Here is a 16,012-nt window from a genome sequence, read left to right on the forward strand (position 1 = left end):
ATGCTTGTATTCACTGATATTTTAACACCTCAACATTAAAATTCCAACAGCAAGAAGGAAAATTGTGGAATTATGAAAATTTAAAGATGGATAGACATAATAAAATGCAAACCATTACAAAATGGAAGCAAGAGATTTTCAAACCATTTCAATTCATTCAGTATGAGTGCCACAAGCAGAAATGTGCATGCCGTCAGTATCTTTTCCTTCTTGGTGTTGCAATCATTGTTTATGTATATTAATAGACTGATTCTCATTCAAATTTTCTAGGATATTGTTATACACTCTTATTAACAAACTGGATTACATTTTTGGCAACCAAAAACAGATTTAATGAAAGGATATCATAACCAAATCTCAGTTTATCTTCAAGCTTCAAAGTAACATAAGTTTGTTCAGGAATTCGGATATCATTCACAAATGTCTATAAAAAGATAAGAATGAAAAAGAACAAAACACTCAAACACACAGAAATGCAAGGTAACACAAAGATTATGTGTAAGCACCCCACTTACACAACCATAGAATGGCTAACTTTGAATGGAAGTGATTTAAATGTACAAGTGCTTCTCAATAGATTAGAATATCAACAAAAAGTTAATTTCAGCAATTCAATTAAAAAAGGGAAACATTATATAGAGTCACTACAAACAGAGTGATCTATTTCATGTGTTTATTTCTATTAATGTTGAGGATTAATGCTTACAGCTGATGAAAATCCAAAAGTCATCTCAGAAAATTAGAATAATTACCAAACACCTGCAAAGGCTTCCTAAGCTTAAAATGGTCCATTAGTCTGGTTCAGTAGGCTACTCAATCATAGACAAGACTGCTGATTTGACAGATGTCCAGAATTGTAGGCATTGACACACTCCACAAGGAAGGTAAGCCACAAAAGGTTATTGTTAAATAAGCTGGCTGTTCAGAGAGTGCTGTATTCAAACATATTAATGGAAAGTTGAGTGGAAGGAAAAAGTCTGGTAGAAAAAGGTGCACAAGCAACCGGGATAATCGCAGCCTTGATAGGATTCTTAAGAAAATGTTGTTCAAAAATTTGGGGGGGATTCACAAGGAGTGGACTGCTGCTGGAGTCAGTGCTTAAAGAGACACTACACAGACGAATCTAGGACATGGGCTACAAGTGTCGCATTCCTTGTGTCAAGCCACTTATGACCAATAAACAAAACCAGAAGAGTCTTACCTGGGCCAAGAAGAAAAAGAACTGTTGCTCAGTGGTCCAAGGTGTTGTTTTCAGATGAAAGTCAATTTTGCATGTCATTTCATTTTCATTTCATTTGGAAATCAAGGTCCCAGAGTCTGGAGGAAGAGTGGAGAGACCACAATCCAATCTACTTGAGCTCTAGTGTGACGTTTCCACAACCAGTGATGGTTTGGGGAACCATGTCATCTGCTGGTGTAGGTCCACTGTGTTTTATCAAGACCAAAGTTAGTGCAGCCGTCTACAAGAAAATTTTAGAGCACTTCATGCTTCCCTTTGCCAACACGCTTTTTGGAGATGAAAATTTCATTCTCCAGCAGGACTTGGCACCTGTCCACACTGCTAAAAGTACCAATACCTGGTTTAATAACCAGAGTATCACTGTGCTTGATTGGTCAGCAAACTCACCTGACCTAAACCACATAGAAAATTTATAGGGTATTGTCCAGAGGAAGATGAGAGACACCAGACCCAACAATGCAGACGAGCTGAAGGCTGCTATCAAAGCAACCTGGGCTTTCATAACACCTCCAGGTCCGTTCCTGAATATCAGGGGCAGACCAGGGAATCCTGAAATAAACCTGTAGTGGATATATTACATCACACAGGAACAGTTTGATACAAACACACAGAGCTTATTAGGGACAATATTCAGCAGTATTCCTATAGCTGGTTAGGTCACATGACCATCCCACTACTGTGGAAAGGTAAGAATTGCTGTTGGCACCAATGCGGCAGTCCTTTAGTGTGTTAATACACCGTAATGCATAGATGGTACGTCTGGTGATATTCGCCTTTTATTTGGAGGCAAATAAAAGGCGAATATCACCAGACGTACCATCTATGCATTCCAGTGTATTAACACACTAAAGGACTGCCGCATTGGTGCCAACAGCAATTTTTACCTTTCCACAGTAGTGGGATGGTCATGTGACCTTACCAACTATAGGAATACTGCTGAATATTGGCCCTAATAAGCTCTGTGTGTTTGTATCAAACTGTTTCTGTGTGATGTAATATATCGGCTACAGGTTTATTTCAGGATTCCCTGGTCTGCCCCTGATATTCAGGAACGTACCTGGCGGTTTTCCTACATGTAATAACTGTGAAAGAGATCACTTGGTTTTGCTGTGTTCAGCATTTTTACTATACTTAATAATACATTTTGCACTTTGGGAATAAAATATTCTTCTTAATTAATTACTTATATATATTCCCTGATTATCAGAAAAAATTACTTTCATAACACCTCAGCAGTGCCACAGGCTGATCATCTCCATGCCACAACGCATTGATGCAGTAATTCATGCAAAAGGAGCCCCGACCAAGTATTGAGGGCATTTACTGTACAGACTTTTCAGTAGGCCAACATTTCTGAGTTTAAAATAATTTTTTCAGTTGGTCTTATATAATATTCTAATTTTCTGAGATAATGACTTTTGGGTTTTTGTTGGCTATAAGCCATAATCATCAACATTAACAGAAATAAACACTTGAAATAGGTCACTTTGTTTGTAATGACTATATAATATATGCGTTTCCCTTTTTGTATTGAATTACTGATTAAATTAACTTATTGATGATATTCTAATTTATTGAGATGCACTTGTATAGCTATTAAAAAAAGCCGTCCAGAGGAAAAAAATACTTCTAAAACAGTTCTGAGTTTCCCTATAACATAATTCTGGAGCATCTTTTCTTGGAACTTTGGGGTTGTTCCATGTGGTTACTTTATGATGATAGGTCCTTAAAGGATCAGGCAGTCAAAACACACGATTCTTTTGCTATTGTAGAGATTTCAAACAGCAGCTAAAAGGTCCCATGCATTTCACATAGCTACTGACCAAATTACGGTTTAGCTGATCATTGTGGCCGGCAGATCTCTCGCATGGCTTTCCTATACAAAAGTGATTTTTTTCTTGGGCTGGGTGCTCCAATGTTCTTTATGAGAGGGCCACTGACAGTGGGTTAGGTTTAGAGAACAAAAGGATTTGCAGTCTGAAATAGGACATGTCAGGTCCTTACCTCCCCCAACAATCATCTATTGGCGTCCGCCTTTCGGCTCTGAAGACATTTCTTGAGTCTGAAAGATTAGCGCACTTGGGTTCAAAAAACGCACCAATAACGCACCAAAAAACACATGCGTTTTTACCGTGTTTTTGATGCGTTTATTCCACCGGTTGGTCCCTGCGTTTTTTTTACCATTATCTATGGCAAAAAAACGCAGGTACCTGCAGAAAAGAAGTGACATGCTCATTCTTTTTTTCAAGAAATTCTGCAGAAAGAATTCTCATGACAAAAAAAAACGCAGTGTGTGCACAGCTATTTTTTTTTCCCATAGGTGTTGCTGGGGAATGTCTACAGAAAGGTTACAACCATTTACTCAAGAAATTTCTGCAGCAAAAATGTAAAAAAAATGCAGGTAAAAACGCAGTGTGTGAACAAGGCCTTACTCTTATTGAAATAAACAGTTCATGACTGCACACTAGTTCAAGAACAAAGTTAGTACATCTGAAAATATACTTTCCTATGCAGAGTAATTCTATTTTGACTTACCCCATTCAGACTTCCCAAATCCTTCACCAAGTGTTCATCAGTAGATGCTTCATAGTTGATGACTGCATGTTGTTTGTCAACACTTCTTGACTATAGAATTTAAATAATCAAAAAATAGGAAGAAATCAGTAGGCTTTGTTTGATAAGCATGCATTAAAGACTAATGTATAAGATATAATGTTCAGGCTATCACGTCTCATTCATAGACATCAAACACTTTCAGGATCCAATGGACAGTCATTTCAAATACAGCACATACAAGTGCATCTCAATAAATTAGAATATCCTCAAAAAGCTAATTTCAGAAATTCAGTACAAAAAGGGAAACATATAAAGTCACTACAAACAGAGGGATCTATTTCAAGTGTTTATTTCTGTTAATGTTGATTATTATGGCTTACATCCAATGAAACCCAAAAGTCATTATCTCAGAAAATTAGAATATTTTATAAGACCAACTGAAAAAATTATTTAAACTCTGAAATGTTGGCGCCTACTGAAAAGTCTGTACAATAAATGCACTCAATACTTGGTTGGGGCTCCTTTTGCATGAATTCCTTCGTCAATGCAGCGTGTCATGGAGGCGATAAGCCTGTGGCACTGCCAAGATGTTATGAAATCCCAGGTTGCTTTGATAGCAGCCTTCAGCTTTTCTGTATTGTTGGGTCTGGTGTCTCATCTTCCTCTTGACAATACCCTCATAGATTCTCTATGGGGTTTACGTCAGGTGGGTGTGCTTGCTAATCAAACAAAGTGATACTGTGGTTATTAACCCCTTCACGACCTTTGACAGATATATCTGTCATGGTGCCCTGGTACCCATGACGGATATATCAGTCATGGCGAAATCGTGGACCCGGTGACCGGGATCAGTTTTCAAAAACTGTAGATTCGGGAGGGAGAGGACATGTACCTGACCTCAGGAGGGGTAGCGTCTCCTCCCCGGACCTACGGAGGCTGTGATTGGCTGACAAACGCTGCTCAGCCAGTGTAATGTAACAGCCAGTGTAATGTTTCAGCCATTGAAAATGGCTGAAACACTGAAATCCAGCTATGATCAGTGTAGCTATAGCACTGATCATTGGCTGGAGCTGGGTGACCTTTGCTGCACCCTCCCCCAGCTCTGATTGGAGAGATCGGCCTTGTGACCGATCTCTCCAATCACCGTGTATCTGGGGCTGGTGATCTGTAGGTGATCGCTCTCCTCAGCTTCTCCGTCTGTGGAAGCTGAGGAGAACAATCCCTGCGGGTGACCATCGGTAAGTCACTGCCCCTGATCCACCGCTGTCCCTGATCATCCGCCGCTGCAGCCACTGCCCCAGATTATCCGCCGCCCTCCATCTGCCGCGCCCCTGCACCTCCATCTGCTGCGCCCCTGCACCTCCATCTGCTGCGCCCCTGCATTGCCGCTGCTCTGCTCCTTCTGCTGCCCCCTTGCATCAGCCACTGCCCCCCTGCATCTGCCGCCGCCCCCCCCTGCATCTGCTACCGCCGTCCCCCATCAGCCACTGCCCCCCTGCATCTGCCGCCGCCCTCCCCATTGGCCACTGCCCCCTGCATCTGCTGCCGCCCTCCCCCATCAGCCACTGCCCCCCTGCATCAGCCACTGCCCCCTGCATCTGCTGCCGCCCTCCCCCATCAGCCACTGCCCCCCTGCATCAGCCACTGCCCCCTGCATCTGCTGCCACCCTCCCCTATCAGCCACTGCCACCCTGCATCTGCAGCCACCCTCTTCCATCAGCCACTGCCCCCTGCATCAGCCACTTCCCCCTGCATCTGCCACCGCCCTCCCTCATCAGCCACTGCCCCCCTGCATCTGCCACCGCCCTCCCCAATTTGCCACCGCCCTCCCCCATCAGCCGCTGCGCCCCTGCATCTGCCACTGCACTCCCCCATCAGACACTGTGCCCCTGCATCTGCTACTGCACTCCCCCATTAGCCGCTGTACCCCTCCCCGATCTGCTGCCCCCTCTCCCACCTCTCGGATCTGCTACCTCCTCCATCTGCTGCAATTCTGCTGCCTAGATCTATCCTGTAAAGTAGCTATTCCCAATCTCACCTCCCACTCCCCTTCCACCCTCCCCCCCCATACTCCGCCGCTCCTGCATCCGTTGCGCTCTCTTCCATCCGCTGCGCTCTCTTCCATCCGCCGCGCCCTCTCCCATCCTCCATCCATCTTTCTTTCCATCCCACCTAGTCCCCCCCCCTCCTTTTTGCAGCACATCCGTGCGTGCGTCCTGATTTTTTATCTGTAAACTAAGAAAGAAATACAAATAAACTTAGTTTAGGACCAGTAAAATGATACTGTAGTAATCGTTAACTACAGTATTTTTTACTGAATATTGTAAAGGTCAGCCCAGTGCCACACATGAGAGCGATGCACGAGTCTCACATCGCATCATCCGGCACGGTCGCTATCTTCCAGACAGGAGTGTGCGGCTGTGCCGGATGATGCGATGCGAGATTCGTGCATCGCTCTCATGTGTGGCACTTGCCTTAGTGTCAGTTGCAGGCACTATTTTTTTTTTTTTTTTTACTGACGTCCATATTTTTTATTTGCCAAACTAATATTTTTTGTATGGGGGGGTCTAGTTTCCAAAATGGGGTCACATGTGTGGGGAGCCCCACTGTTTCAGCACATCAGGGGTATCTCCAAATGCAAAATGGTGCGGCAAACGATTCCAGCTAATTTTCCATTTAAAAAGTCAAATGATGCTCCTTCCCTTTGGAGCTCTGCCGTGCACCCAAACAGTGGTTTTCTGCCACATATGAAGTATCAGTGTACTCAGGACGAATTGCCCAACAAATTTTGCGGTTCATTTTATCCGGTTACCCTTGTAAAAAATTAGCCTAAAATAACATTTTTGTGGCAAAAAAAAAAGTACTTTTTTGTATTTATGGCTCAATGTATGAAGCATGTGAGGGTTCAAAGTGCTCATTGCTAGAGTTGTGCGGGATGCCAATAATCCGGGGCCGGCGGGTCATTAACAGACTTAAAAATAAGTCCGATCCACTCAGGAATCCGGTGCCTATATAAAAGTCAATGGGCACCGGAATCCGGAGGTTAAAAACGTTTGTGGAGGGGCTAGGGGGCTGGGAGCGAGGCATACTCACCGAGGCGCTGTCATGGCGGCACACTCCTTCCGGATCACGCTGTTACCTTCCGGAGCCGACAATTCAATATTCATTGTTTTCCCGACCCACCGGCTCGTGTTGGTTGCAGCTAGACACGCCCCCATCCTGAATGGCAGCGCGTCAGCTAACTGCAACCAATCACAGGCGCCAGGACGGCCGGTGGGCGAGGAAGGCAGTGCACTGACTGTGAGTTCAGTTCACGGTGGTAAACACTCGGCAGCACAGTTATAGCGCGCGGCTGCAGCCCCAGCTGTCGTGCTGTATCTGTGTTGTGTATCCAGCGCCCAGAGTCACATGTTCGAGGGTTTGCCGGGTGCTGCCATGCCAGACTCGCATATGCGATTCCCGTGAAAAAAAAAAAGAACGACGTGTCGTTCCCCCTATTTTCATCCCCAGCCATGATAACGCCGGCTGGGGGCTGGTATATCCTCAGCCCGCAGCCGTCCGTTAGAGCCGCATCTGTTAGATGTGACCGTACCGATGTGCGATACCGGCTCTTCCCGCTGGCGTGATGTGGTGCCAGTCGGGGTAATAGCAGGATTAGCAGCGGCGCACGGCTGCTGCTAAAACCTAGGTTTGTGTGATGGCACAGGCGTCTATCAGATACCTGCATCACACTAACCTGTAAGTGACCGTAAATAAACACAGACACAGAAAAATCCTTTATTTTGCAGAAAATACAAACATCCCCTCCATCACCACTTTATTAACCCCAAACACCCTGCAGCTCAGACGTAATCCACACGACGTCCCATGCCGCTTCAGCTCTGCTACATCTGAATATCACAGACAGCGGCACGACCGACCGCACTCTGTGAGCTCCAGAGAATGAATGAGCTGCGCACTGAGCGGTGACGTCACTCAGGTCATTTACGATCACAGCTGGAAGTTCCCACGGTCCTTCATCTGTGATCGCAGGTAACCTGACCTCAGGCGGAGGTCACTGAGTTCACAGACCTGCATCTCCTAGCAGAAAAATCGCAGGTTTTTTTGGCCAAGAGATGCACATTTTGTGCTGAAATTTTTATACCAAATTCCTGCATCCAATCTACACCTCCTGGCAAAAAGACGCGGTGTTTTGCCGCATTTTTTGCCGCGGATTTTTGCCAGAAGGTGCACATTTGGTGCTGGAATCGTCTGTACCAGCTTTCAGCATCAAATTTCCACCTGTGGCAGAATTTTTTTTTTATTTTTGGGGGCCAAGGCATGCACATTTGATGCTGAGATTTTTACACCATATTCCTGCATTCAATCTAGAACTCTTGGCAAAAAAAAACGCGGTGTTTTGACGCAATTTTTTTGCCGCTGTTATTTTTACCAGGAGGTGTACATTAGGTGCCGGAATATTGTGTAAAAATGTAATAATCACACAATTTACATCCCTTGGTCTAAAAATTAAAAACAAACGTTTAGACACTGTTTTTGTGCGGTCTTGTGCCAGGAGGTGCAAATTTGGTGCAGGATTTTGGTGTATTACTTCACCAATAAATTTGCATCTCCTGGCAGAAAACTGTAATGAAACGGTTTTCATACTGCTGGTTTTTGGCTGTTTTTTTGCCAGGAGATGCAGATGTGGGATAAAATTGCACACACGTGCACGCTCCTGTCAGAAGTCTGCAGCAGTGTCGGTGATGCGCTGTCAGACTCTTGCGGGTCTGACATCATACCGCACAGCCTGCCACTGTCTGAACATGAGCGTGCATGTACCTAGAAACACATGCACGCTCCTGTGAGAAGTGTGCGAGTGATGCAATGTCTGACTTGTGCGGGTCCGACATCACACGGCACAGCCTGCTGCTGTCTGAACATGAGCGTGCAAGTACCTAGAAACGAAACCCATGCACGCTCCTGTCAGATGTGTGTGCGGGTGATGCAATGTCAGACTCGTGCGGTTCTGACATCATACCGCACCGCCTGCTGCTGTCTGAACATGAGCGTGCATGTACCTAGAAACACATGCACGCTCCTGTCAGAAGTGTGTGTGGATGTGCTGCGATGTCAGACTTGTGGGAGTCCCTCGCTGCAACTGCTGCCTAAGATAAACCGCATGCGTTTTGTTTTTTTTAATTTAAATAATTAAAAAAAAAAACGACGTGCGGTCCCCCCCAATTTTCATTCCCAGCCATGATAACGCTGGCTGGGGGCTGGTATATCCTCAGCCCGCAGCCGCCCGGTATAGCCGCATCTATTAGATGTGACCATTCCGGGGCGATATCGGCTCATCTTGATTGCCCTGGTGCGGTGGCAATCAAGGTAATAGCAGGGGTTAATAACAGGGCACGGCTGTTACTAAACCCCAGGTTTGTGATCGCACGGGCGTCTGTGAGATACCCGCATCACAAACCTGTAAATTACAGTAAATAAACAAGACACAGAGAAATGCTTTATTTGGAATAAAGTACAAACGCAGCCTCCTGCTTCACCACTATATTAAGCCCAAAACCCTGCAGCTCCGAAGTAATCCACACGAGATCCAGCGAAGACACATACAGCTCTGCTACATGTCAGAGTGAGCAGCCATAGAGCACGACTGCCCGCTCTGAGTGCAGCGTAGTACTGAGCCGCGATAAGCAATGACAGCACGGCAGAGCTGTCACAGGCTGGGGGCGCGTCAGCCAGGAACCAATCACAGCTGAGAGGACGGCCGGTGGGCGGGGAAAACATGGAAAGATGTGTGATTGCGTGTCCAGCACAGGAAGTGAAAGCGCGACCCGGAAGCAGTTTGCCGCCATGACACCAAGCCTCGGTAAGTATGAAACGCTCATTTATTTACTGTTTTGTTTTTTTTTTCATTTTTATTAATTGCCCGTTCCGGGTGGTGCAGACGGAATCCCACGCCCGGATCGGGCCCGCAAATAGTGCTGAAACCACGCGGATCCGGACATTTAAAGTCCGGGCCCGCTCAGCACTACTCATTACCCATCTAGATTTATGCCATGGGGGGGGGGTCTAGTTTCCAAAATGAGGTCACTTGTGGGGGAGCTCGATTGTTTAGGCACCTCAGAGGGTCTCCAAACGCAACGCAAAAATTTTTTTTGTAAATTTTGTTGGAAAGATGAAATATTGCTGATGAACTTTGAACCCTTCTAACTTCCTAACGAAAAAAAAATTTGTTTCGAAAATTGCGCTGGTGTAAAGTACACATGTGGGAAATGTTATTTAGTAACTATTTTATGTGACAAATCTCTCAGATTTATGGGCGTAAAATTTCAAATTTTGAAAATTGCAAAATTTTCAAAATTTTATCCAAAGTTCCAAAATTTTACACAATTAAACGCAAAACATATCGTCTTAAACTGATCACTGACATGAAGTACGAGATGTCACGAAAAAACAATGTTAGAATCGCCAGGCTCCGTTGAAGCGTTCTAGAGTTATAACCTCAAAGTGACACTGGTCAAAATTGCAAAAAATGGCCTTGTCTTTAAGGTGAAAACAAGCTGGGGACTGAAAGGGTTAAACCAGGTATTGGTACTTTTGGCAGTGTGGACAAGTGCCAAGTCCTGCTGGAAAATGACATTTCCATCTCCAAAAATCTTGTCAGCAGAGGGAAGCATGAAGTGCTCAAAATGTCCTAGTAGAAGGCTGCACAGACTTTGGTCTTGATAAAACACAGTTGCCCTACATAAGCAGATGACATGGTTCCCCAAACCACCACTGTTTGTGGAAACTTCACACTAGACCTCAAGCAGATTGGATTGTGGTCTCTCCAGTCTTCCTCCAGACTCTGGGACCTTGATTTCCAAATGAAATGCAAAACTTACTTTCATCTGAAAACAACACCTTGGACCACTGAGCAACAGTTCTTTTTCTTCTTGGCCCAGGTAAGACTCTTCTGCTTTTGTTTATTGGTCATGAGTGGCTTGACACAAGGTATGCGACACTTGTAGCCGATGTCCTGGATTTGTCTGTGTGGTGTCTCTTGAAGCACTGACTCTAGCAGCAGTCTACTCCTTGTGAATCTCCCCCAAATTTTTGAACAACATTTTCTTAAGAATCCTATCAAGGCTGCGATTATCCCGGTTGCTTGTGCACCTTTTACTACCAGACTTTTTCCTTCCACTCAACTCTCCATTAATATGTTTGGATACAGCACTCTGAACAGCCAGCTTATTTAACAATAACCTTTTGTGGCTTACCTTCCTTGTGGAGTGTGTCAATGCCTGAAATTCTGGACATCTGTTAAGTCAGCAGTCTTCGCCATTATTGTTTAGCCTACTGAACCAGACTAAGTGACCATTTTAAACGCTCAGGCTATGTCCGCACGTTGCTTTTTACCTGCTTTTTACCTGCTTTTTTGCTGCTTTTTCAACTGCAGCGTTTAATGCCAAAATGGTTGTTCTGCTTTTCAAGCAAAGTCAATGGGAATTTGGGTTTCTTGTCCGCACTATGCAGTTCAAACTGCAGCCTTTTTGTTGCAGAACTTTGGTCAAAAACTCAGCTTTGCAGTGCAAAACTCATATGGCAAAAACAAATGACATGTCAGTTTGAACTGCATAGTGCGGACAAGAAACCCAAATTCCCATAGACTTTGCTTGAAAAGCAGAACACAACCATTTTGGCATTAAACGCTGCAGTTGAAAAAGCAGCAAAAAAACGTGCGGACATAGCCTCAGGAAGCCACTGCAGGGGTTTGGTGGTAATTATCCTAATATCTGAGATAATGACTTTTGGGTTTTCATTGGCTGAAAGCCATAATTATGAACAGTAACAAAAATAAAACACGTGAGATAGATCACTCTGTTTGTAATGACTATATAATGTTTTTCCCTTTTTGCATTGAATTACTGAAATAACTTTTTGATGATGAATATTTGTGAAAAGGCGAGTCTCAGTAAAAACATACCTTTGGCGATTAAAAGTCCATAATGGTGATATAAATATTTCTACGCGTTTCTGGCGCCATGCGCCCTTAATCAGTTAATAACAAATCCTAGCATCATGTTAAATCTTTTAAAACTTTAAACAACCAATCAGAAAACAGTAATACAAATACAATTGTATAAAAAAAAAAAAATACATTGAGTATATACAATACCAATATTATAGCACAATGATTTCTAATAAATAAATAGCATATTGTTATAGTTCATTCCAATTTGCTATTCATTTGTATAATCCAAAAGGCTTCTCTTAGACGGACCTTTTTGGTCCAATCCCCTCCACATAAAGGTTTATTAACCCTTTCCACTCCATAAAAGCCAAAACTTTTTGATGATTTTCTAAATTATTGAGATGCACTTGTACTACAACCATTTTAAGACCGCCAATAAGTTGCCTTCATGGAGGAAAACCGCAACTCGCAAAAGAAAACAGCATTTGTCTTCACCACACACCCCAACTGCAGCACATACACTAGCTCCTCATTTTTAGATTCCATCAAGGTTTTGTCTAACAGATTGCACAGAGTTTGCAGGTTGGCTAAAGTTTCTTCTGATTTTAAAAACTACTGTAATTAAGCACTCAGTTTCAGAAAAACTATTCAATAACAAGCAATAGGGCTAATGATCGTGGAGTAAAATCATATTTGCATTTATTGCAGATACCCCTAGGGCAATCTAAACAAAAAGATTACCTTTGTTGCATTTTATTTTTTTATTGATTACAATTTTTAACTTTTATTAAACGTGTATCACGTATAAACACTAATATGTGTATTAACCAAAAGAGGCTGGGCCTCAGGCAACAGAAAAATGTTGCTTTGTGGTATCAGCTTTGTTGGCTGAGGCCTCGCCCCTTCTGCTCACATGGAGAAGACCTCACACAGGTCCTGCAAGTGAAAAAGTGAATGAATGGTTTAATACTTATGCTAATTCTAACAGGTGAGGAGATAACTATGAATATATTAGCTGATCCTCAGCTGTTTCTCAAGAAGCTGATGATTTTATAAACTTCACTTTCTTGGATTTCAAAACCTATACATCCGAGCTGACCATTAACCCCTTAAGGACGAAGCCAGTTTTGTACTTAATGCCCAGGCCATTTTTTGTAATTTTGACCAGTGTCCCTTTATAAGGCTATAACTCTGGAACGCTTCAATGGATCCCGGTGATTCTGAGATTGTTTTTTCGTGACATATTGGGCTTCATGTTAGAGGTAAATTTAGGATGATATTTTTTTTTTTGTGAAAAAATATGAAATTTGACAAAAAAAATTAAAAGTTTGCAATTTTCAAACTTTTAATTTTTATGCCCATAAACCAGAGAGTTATGTCACACAAAATAGTTAATAAACAACATTTCCCACATGTCTACTTTACATCATCACAATTTTTGAAACAAAATTTTTTGGGGTTAGGAAGTTATAAGGGGTTCATCAGCAATTTCCCATTTTTTCAAGAAAATTTACAAAACCATTTTTTTAGGGACCACATCACATTTGAAGTGACTTTGAGAGGCCTAGGTGACAGAAAATACCCAAAAGTGACCCCATTCTAAAATCTGCACCCCTCAAGGTGCTCAAAACCACATCAAAGAAGTTTATTAACCCTTCAGGTGCCTCACAGGAACTAAAGTAATGTGGAATGAAAAAAAATGTAACATTTTACCTAAAAATGTTGCTTTTGCACTAATTTTCTTACTTTTTCAAGAGGTAGCACCAAAAATTGGAGCTCACACTTTGTTACCCACTTTCTTATGAGCACGCAGATACCCCACATGTGGCGAGAAACCTCTGTATGGGCAAATGGTAGAGCTTGGAACGAAAGGAGCAATATTTGAATTTTTGAAAGCAAATTTGGCAGAAACAGATTGCGGATACCATGTTGTATTTACAGGTCCCCTAAGGTACCTAAACAGCAGAAACCCCCGTCAAGTGACTCCATTTTGGAAACTAGACCCCTTAAGGCTTCTATCTAGGGGTATAGTGAGCATTTTGGACTGACAGGTACTTCACAGAATTTGATAACATTAGATTGTCATATTGAAAATTTTCAATTTTTTAGCAAAAATGTTGCTTTAGCATCAATTTTCTCACTTTTTCAAGAGGTAGCTGCTAAAATTGGACCTCACACTTTGTTACCCACTTTCTTATGAGCACGCCGATACCCCACATGTGGCGAGAAACCTCTGTTCGGGCAAATGGTAGAGCTTGGAACGAAAGGAGCAATATTTGAATTTGGGAAAGGAAATTTGGCTGAATTTGGAATATATTCTCAAATTTGCAGAGCTTTTGGGTTTCAAGAACAACAGACAAACCCCATAAATGTCTTTGTAAGTTATACCCTGTAATGTATTTCTTTACAGAGGTAGGGAGTAGTTTGACACCATTTTTTATGCAGCTGATGGCTATTATAGATGGTGCACCATTTGGTCTTCAGGGTAAAACTGATGGAATCCCAGAACCTATTCAAAGCATACAGAGACATTGTGCTACCAAACAAGAAAATCCTTCCAGGAATTATTACTCACAAAGGGCGGCATGCCCCTAAAAACACATTTACTGGACTTGGTCTTGCTAACAAAACAGTTGTAGAAGAAAGAATAAATTTATTGGACGGAAGGGCAAAATGTTCAAATGTGGAGGAGTAGGCAGCCACTATGTGGCAAACCTGAGTGTGCCAAAGATGACAGAACACCAGCAGGGCCGGAAGGACAGCTTTATCTTCCAAATAACTGGTCGTACAATGTCTTCTTAGCTCCATCAATCCCTATATGAGGGACAAATGTGCCAAGCGACATGGTACACCATAACAGGCTCCTGCCCGCCAAGGTAGGAACCGCTATGTGCACAAAACGACCAATCCGTTACAGAATTCTGAAAGTATTGTTCGATGCAGGTGGTTCGGCAGGAACCCTGCAGTAAAGCCCATAGTGTATGAATATGGCACAGCATCATTGTTAGGGGATCCTCCAATAAAATGATCATGCCCATAATACCAAGATAAATGCAAAGAAAAATTTTGTGTAGCAAGACCTAGTGGTAATATGAGTCAAACTAAAATAATAATTGGTAAAAAAAAATGTTTGAGTAATGAAGTCCTGGAAAGTTGTCAAATGATGAGACTTTTCAAGAACATTAGTGGGGTCCACACTCTGGAGTCTAAAGACGTGGGCATGTGGACTGGGTTTTGTCTGAATAATTGTTTGGTATGTGATGATAAAGTCCTGGAATTAATTGTGAAATGGGGTAAGGTTATGTGCGCATGTTGCGTAAATACATGCAGTTACGCTGCGCTTTGTAGCGCAGCGTAACTGCATGCGTCCTGCGTCCCCTGCACAGTCTATGGAGATTGTGCAGGGGCCGTGCACACGTGGCGTTTTAGAGCGCAGCGCTTCGGCTACTGCCGAAGCGCTGCGTAAAAAGAAGTGACATGTCACTTCTTTCCTGCGCTTTGCCGGCAGCTCCTGCTCTGTCTATGGGAGGAGCTGCAGGCAGAGCGCATGGAATCGGCTTTCACTCCGGACATTTCTGCAGCGATTTAAAGCGCACATGTGCTCTTCAGATCGCTGCAGAAATTTCTGCAGTGACTGTACGCAACGTGCGCACATAGCCTAAAATGTGTTTTACTGCCGAAAATGTTCTCTTTATTACTAGTCCAAGAAAAAAAAATTACTGGGGCCCACTAAACAGAAATATAAAAGTAAAGTATTTGCAAAATTAAAAAAAAGCTGCTACCACACAGTTTGGTGTAAATTATTTATGCCAATTAATAATTGTGGGATGTGTGGTAGGTTTCAAAACAGGGGGAGATGCAAAGGCCTGGTTGGGAGGTGCACATGGGGCAGTAGTACCGGGAATCGCTCCTTGTGCCGTGCTTTCTACAAACATGGCATCTTTTTTGGGGATACCTTTGGGTGGGAGTGGAAGGGATGGGGTGAATGAAATGATGCTCGGACAGTCTCCGGACATCCTCTAACTCGAAGGCTTCCTCCTGTGCCTCCGAATCAAAGAGGAGGCTCTCAATAATTTTCTCCTGGTATTGGAGGAAAGAGAGCGGTCCTTGAGATTTTTTATAGAGGATGAAGCTATTATAGGTAGCAACCTGTAGGAGATAGATTGCTACCTTTTTATACCAGGTCCTGGTTTTCCGCTTCACTAGATAAGGCTGGAGCACCTGGTCAGACAGATCTACACCTCCCATGAACTTATTATAGTCTGCGA

The 16,012-nt window shown here is 43.1% G+C and overlaps 1 protein-coding gene across 9 annotated transcripts in view; it reads right to left on the reverse strand.

The window, feature by feature from the left end:
- The window catches only part of CEP170 (centrosomal protein 170), a 974,470-nt gene that overhangs the window by 842,855 nt on the left and 115,603 nt on the right, over positions 1–16,012 (reverse strand). For 7 of the 9 annotated variants that reach the window (XM_075339727.1, XM_075339731.1, XM_075339735.1 and 4 more), the window contains exons 3-4: positions 3,776–3,865; positions 343–424 (exon numbers count right to left, since the gene is read on the reverse strand). The exons of 1 other annotated variant lie outside the window; for it this stretch is intronic. In XM_075339727.1, coding sequence (XP_075195842.1) covers positions 343–424; positions 3,776–3,865 — 172 coding nt within the window. Of the gene's footprint in view, positions 1–342; positions 425–3,775; positions 3,866–16,012 lie in introns of those variants that run through there. One more of the 9 variants, XM_075339733.1, reaches the window with a different exon arrangement.

The sequence above is a fragment of the Anomaloglossus baeobatrachus genome, chromosome 3 (assembly GCF_048569485.1).
Source record: "Anomaloglossus baeobatrachus isolate aAnoBae1 chromosome 3, aAnoBae1.hap1, whole genome shotgun sequence".
In the NCBI taxonomy this organism is placed as follows: domain Eukaryota; kingdom Metazoa; phylum Chordata; class Amphibia; order Anura; family Aromobatidae; genus Anomaloglossus; species Anomaloglossus baeobatrachus.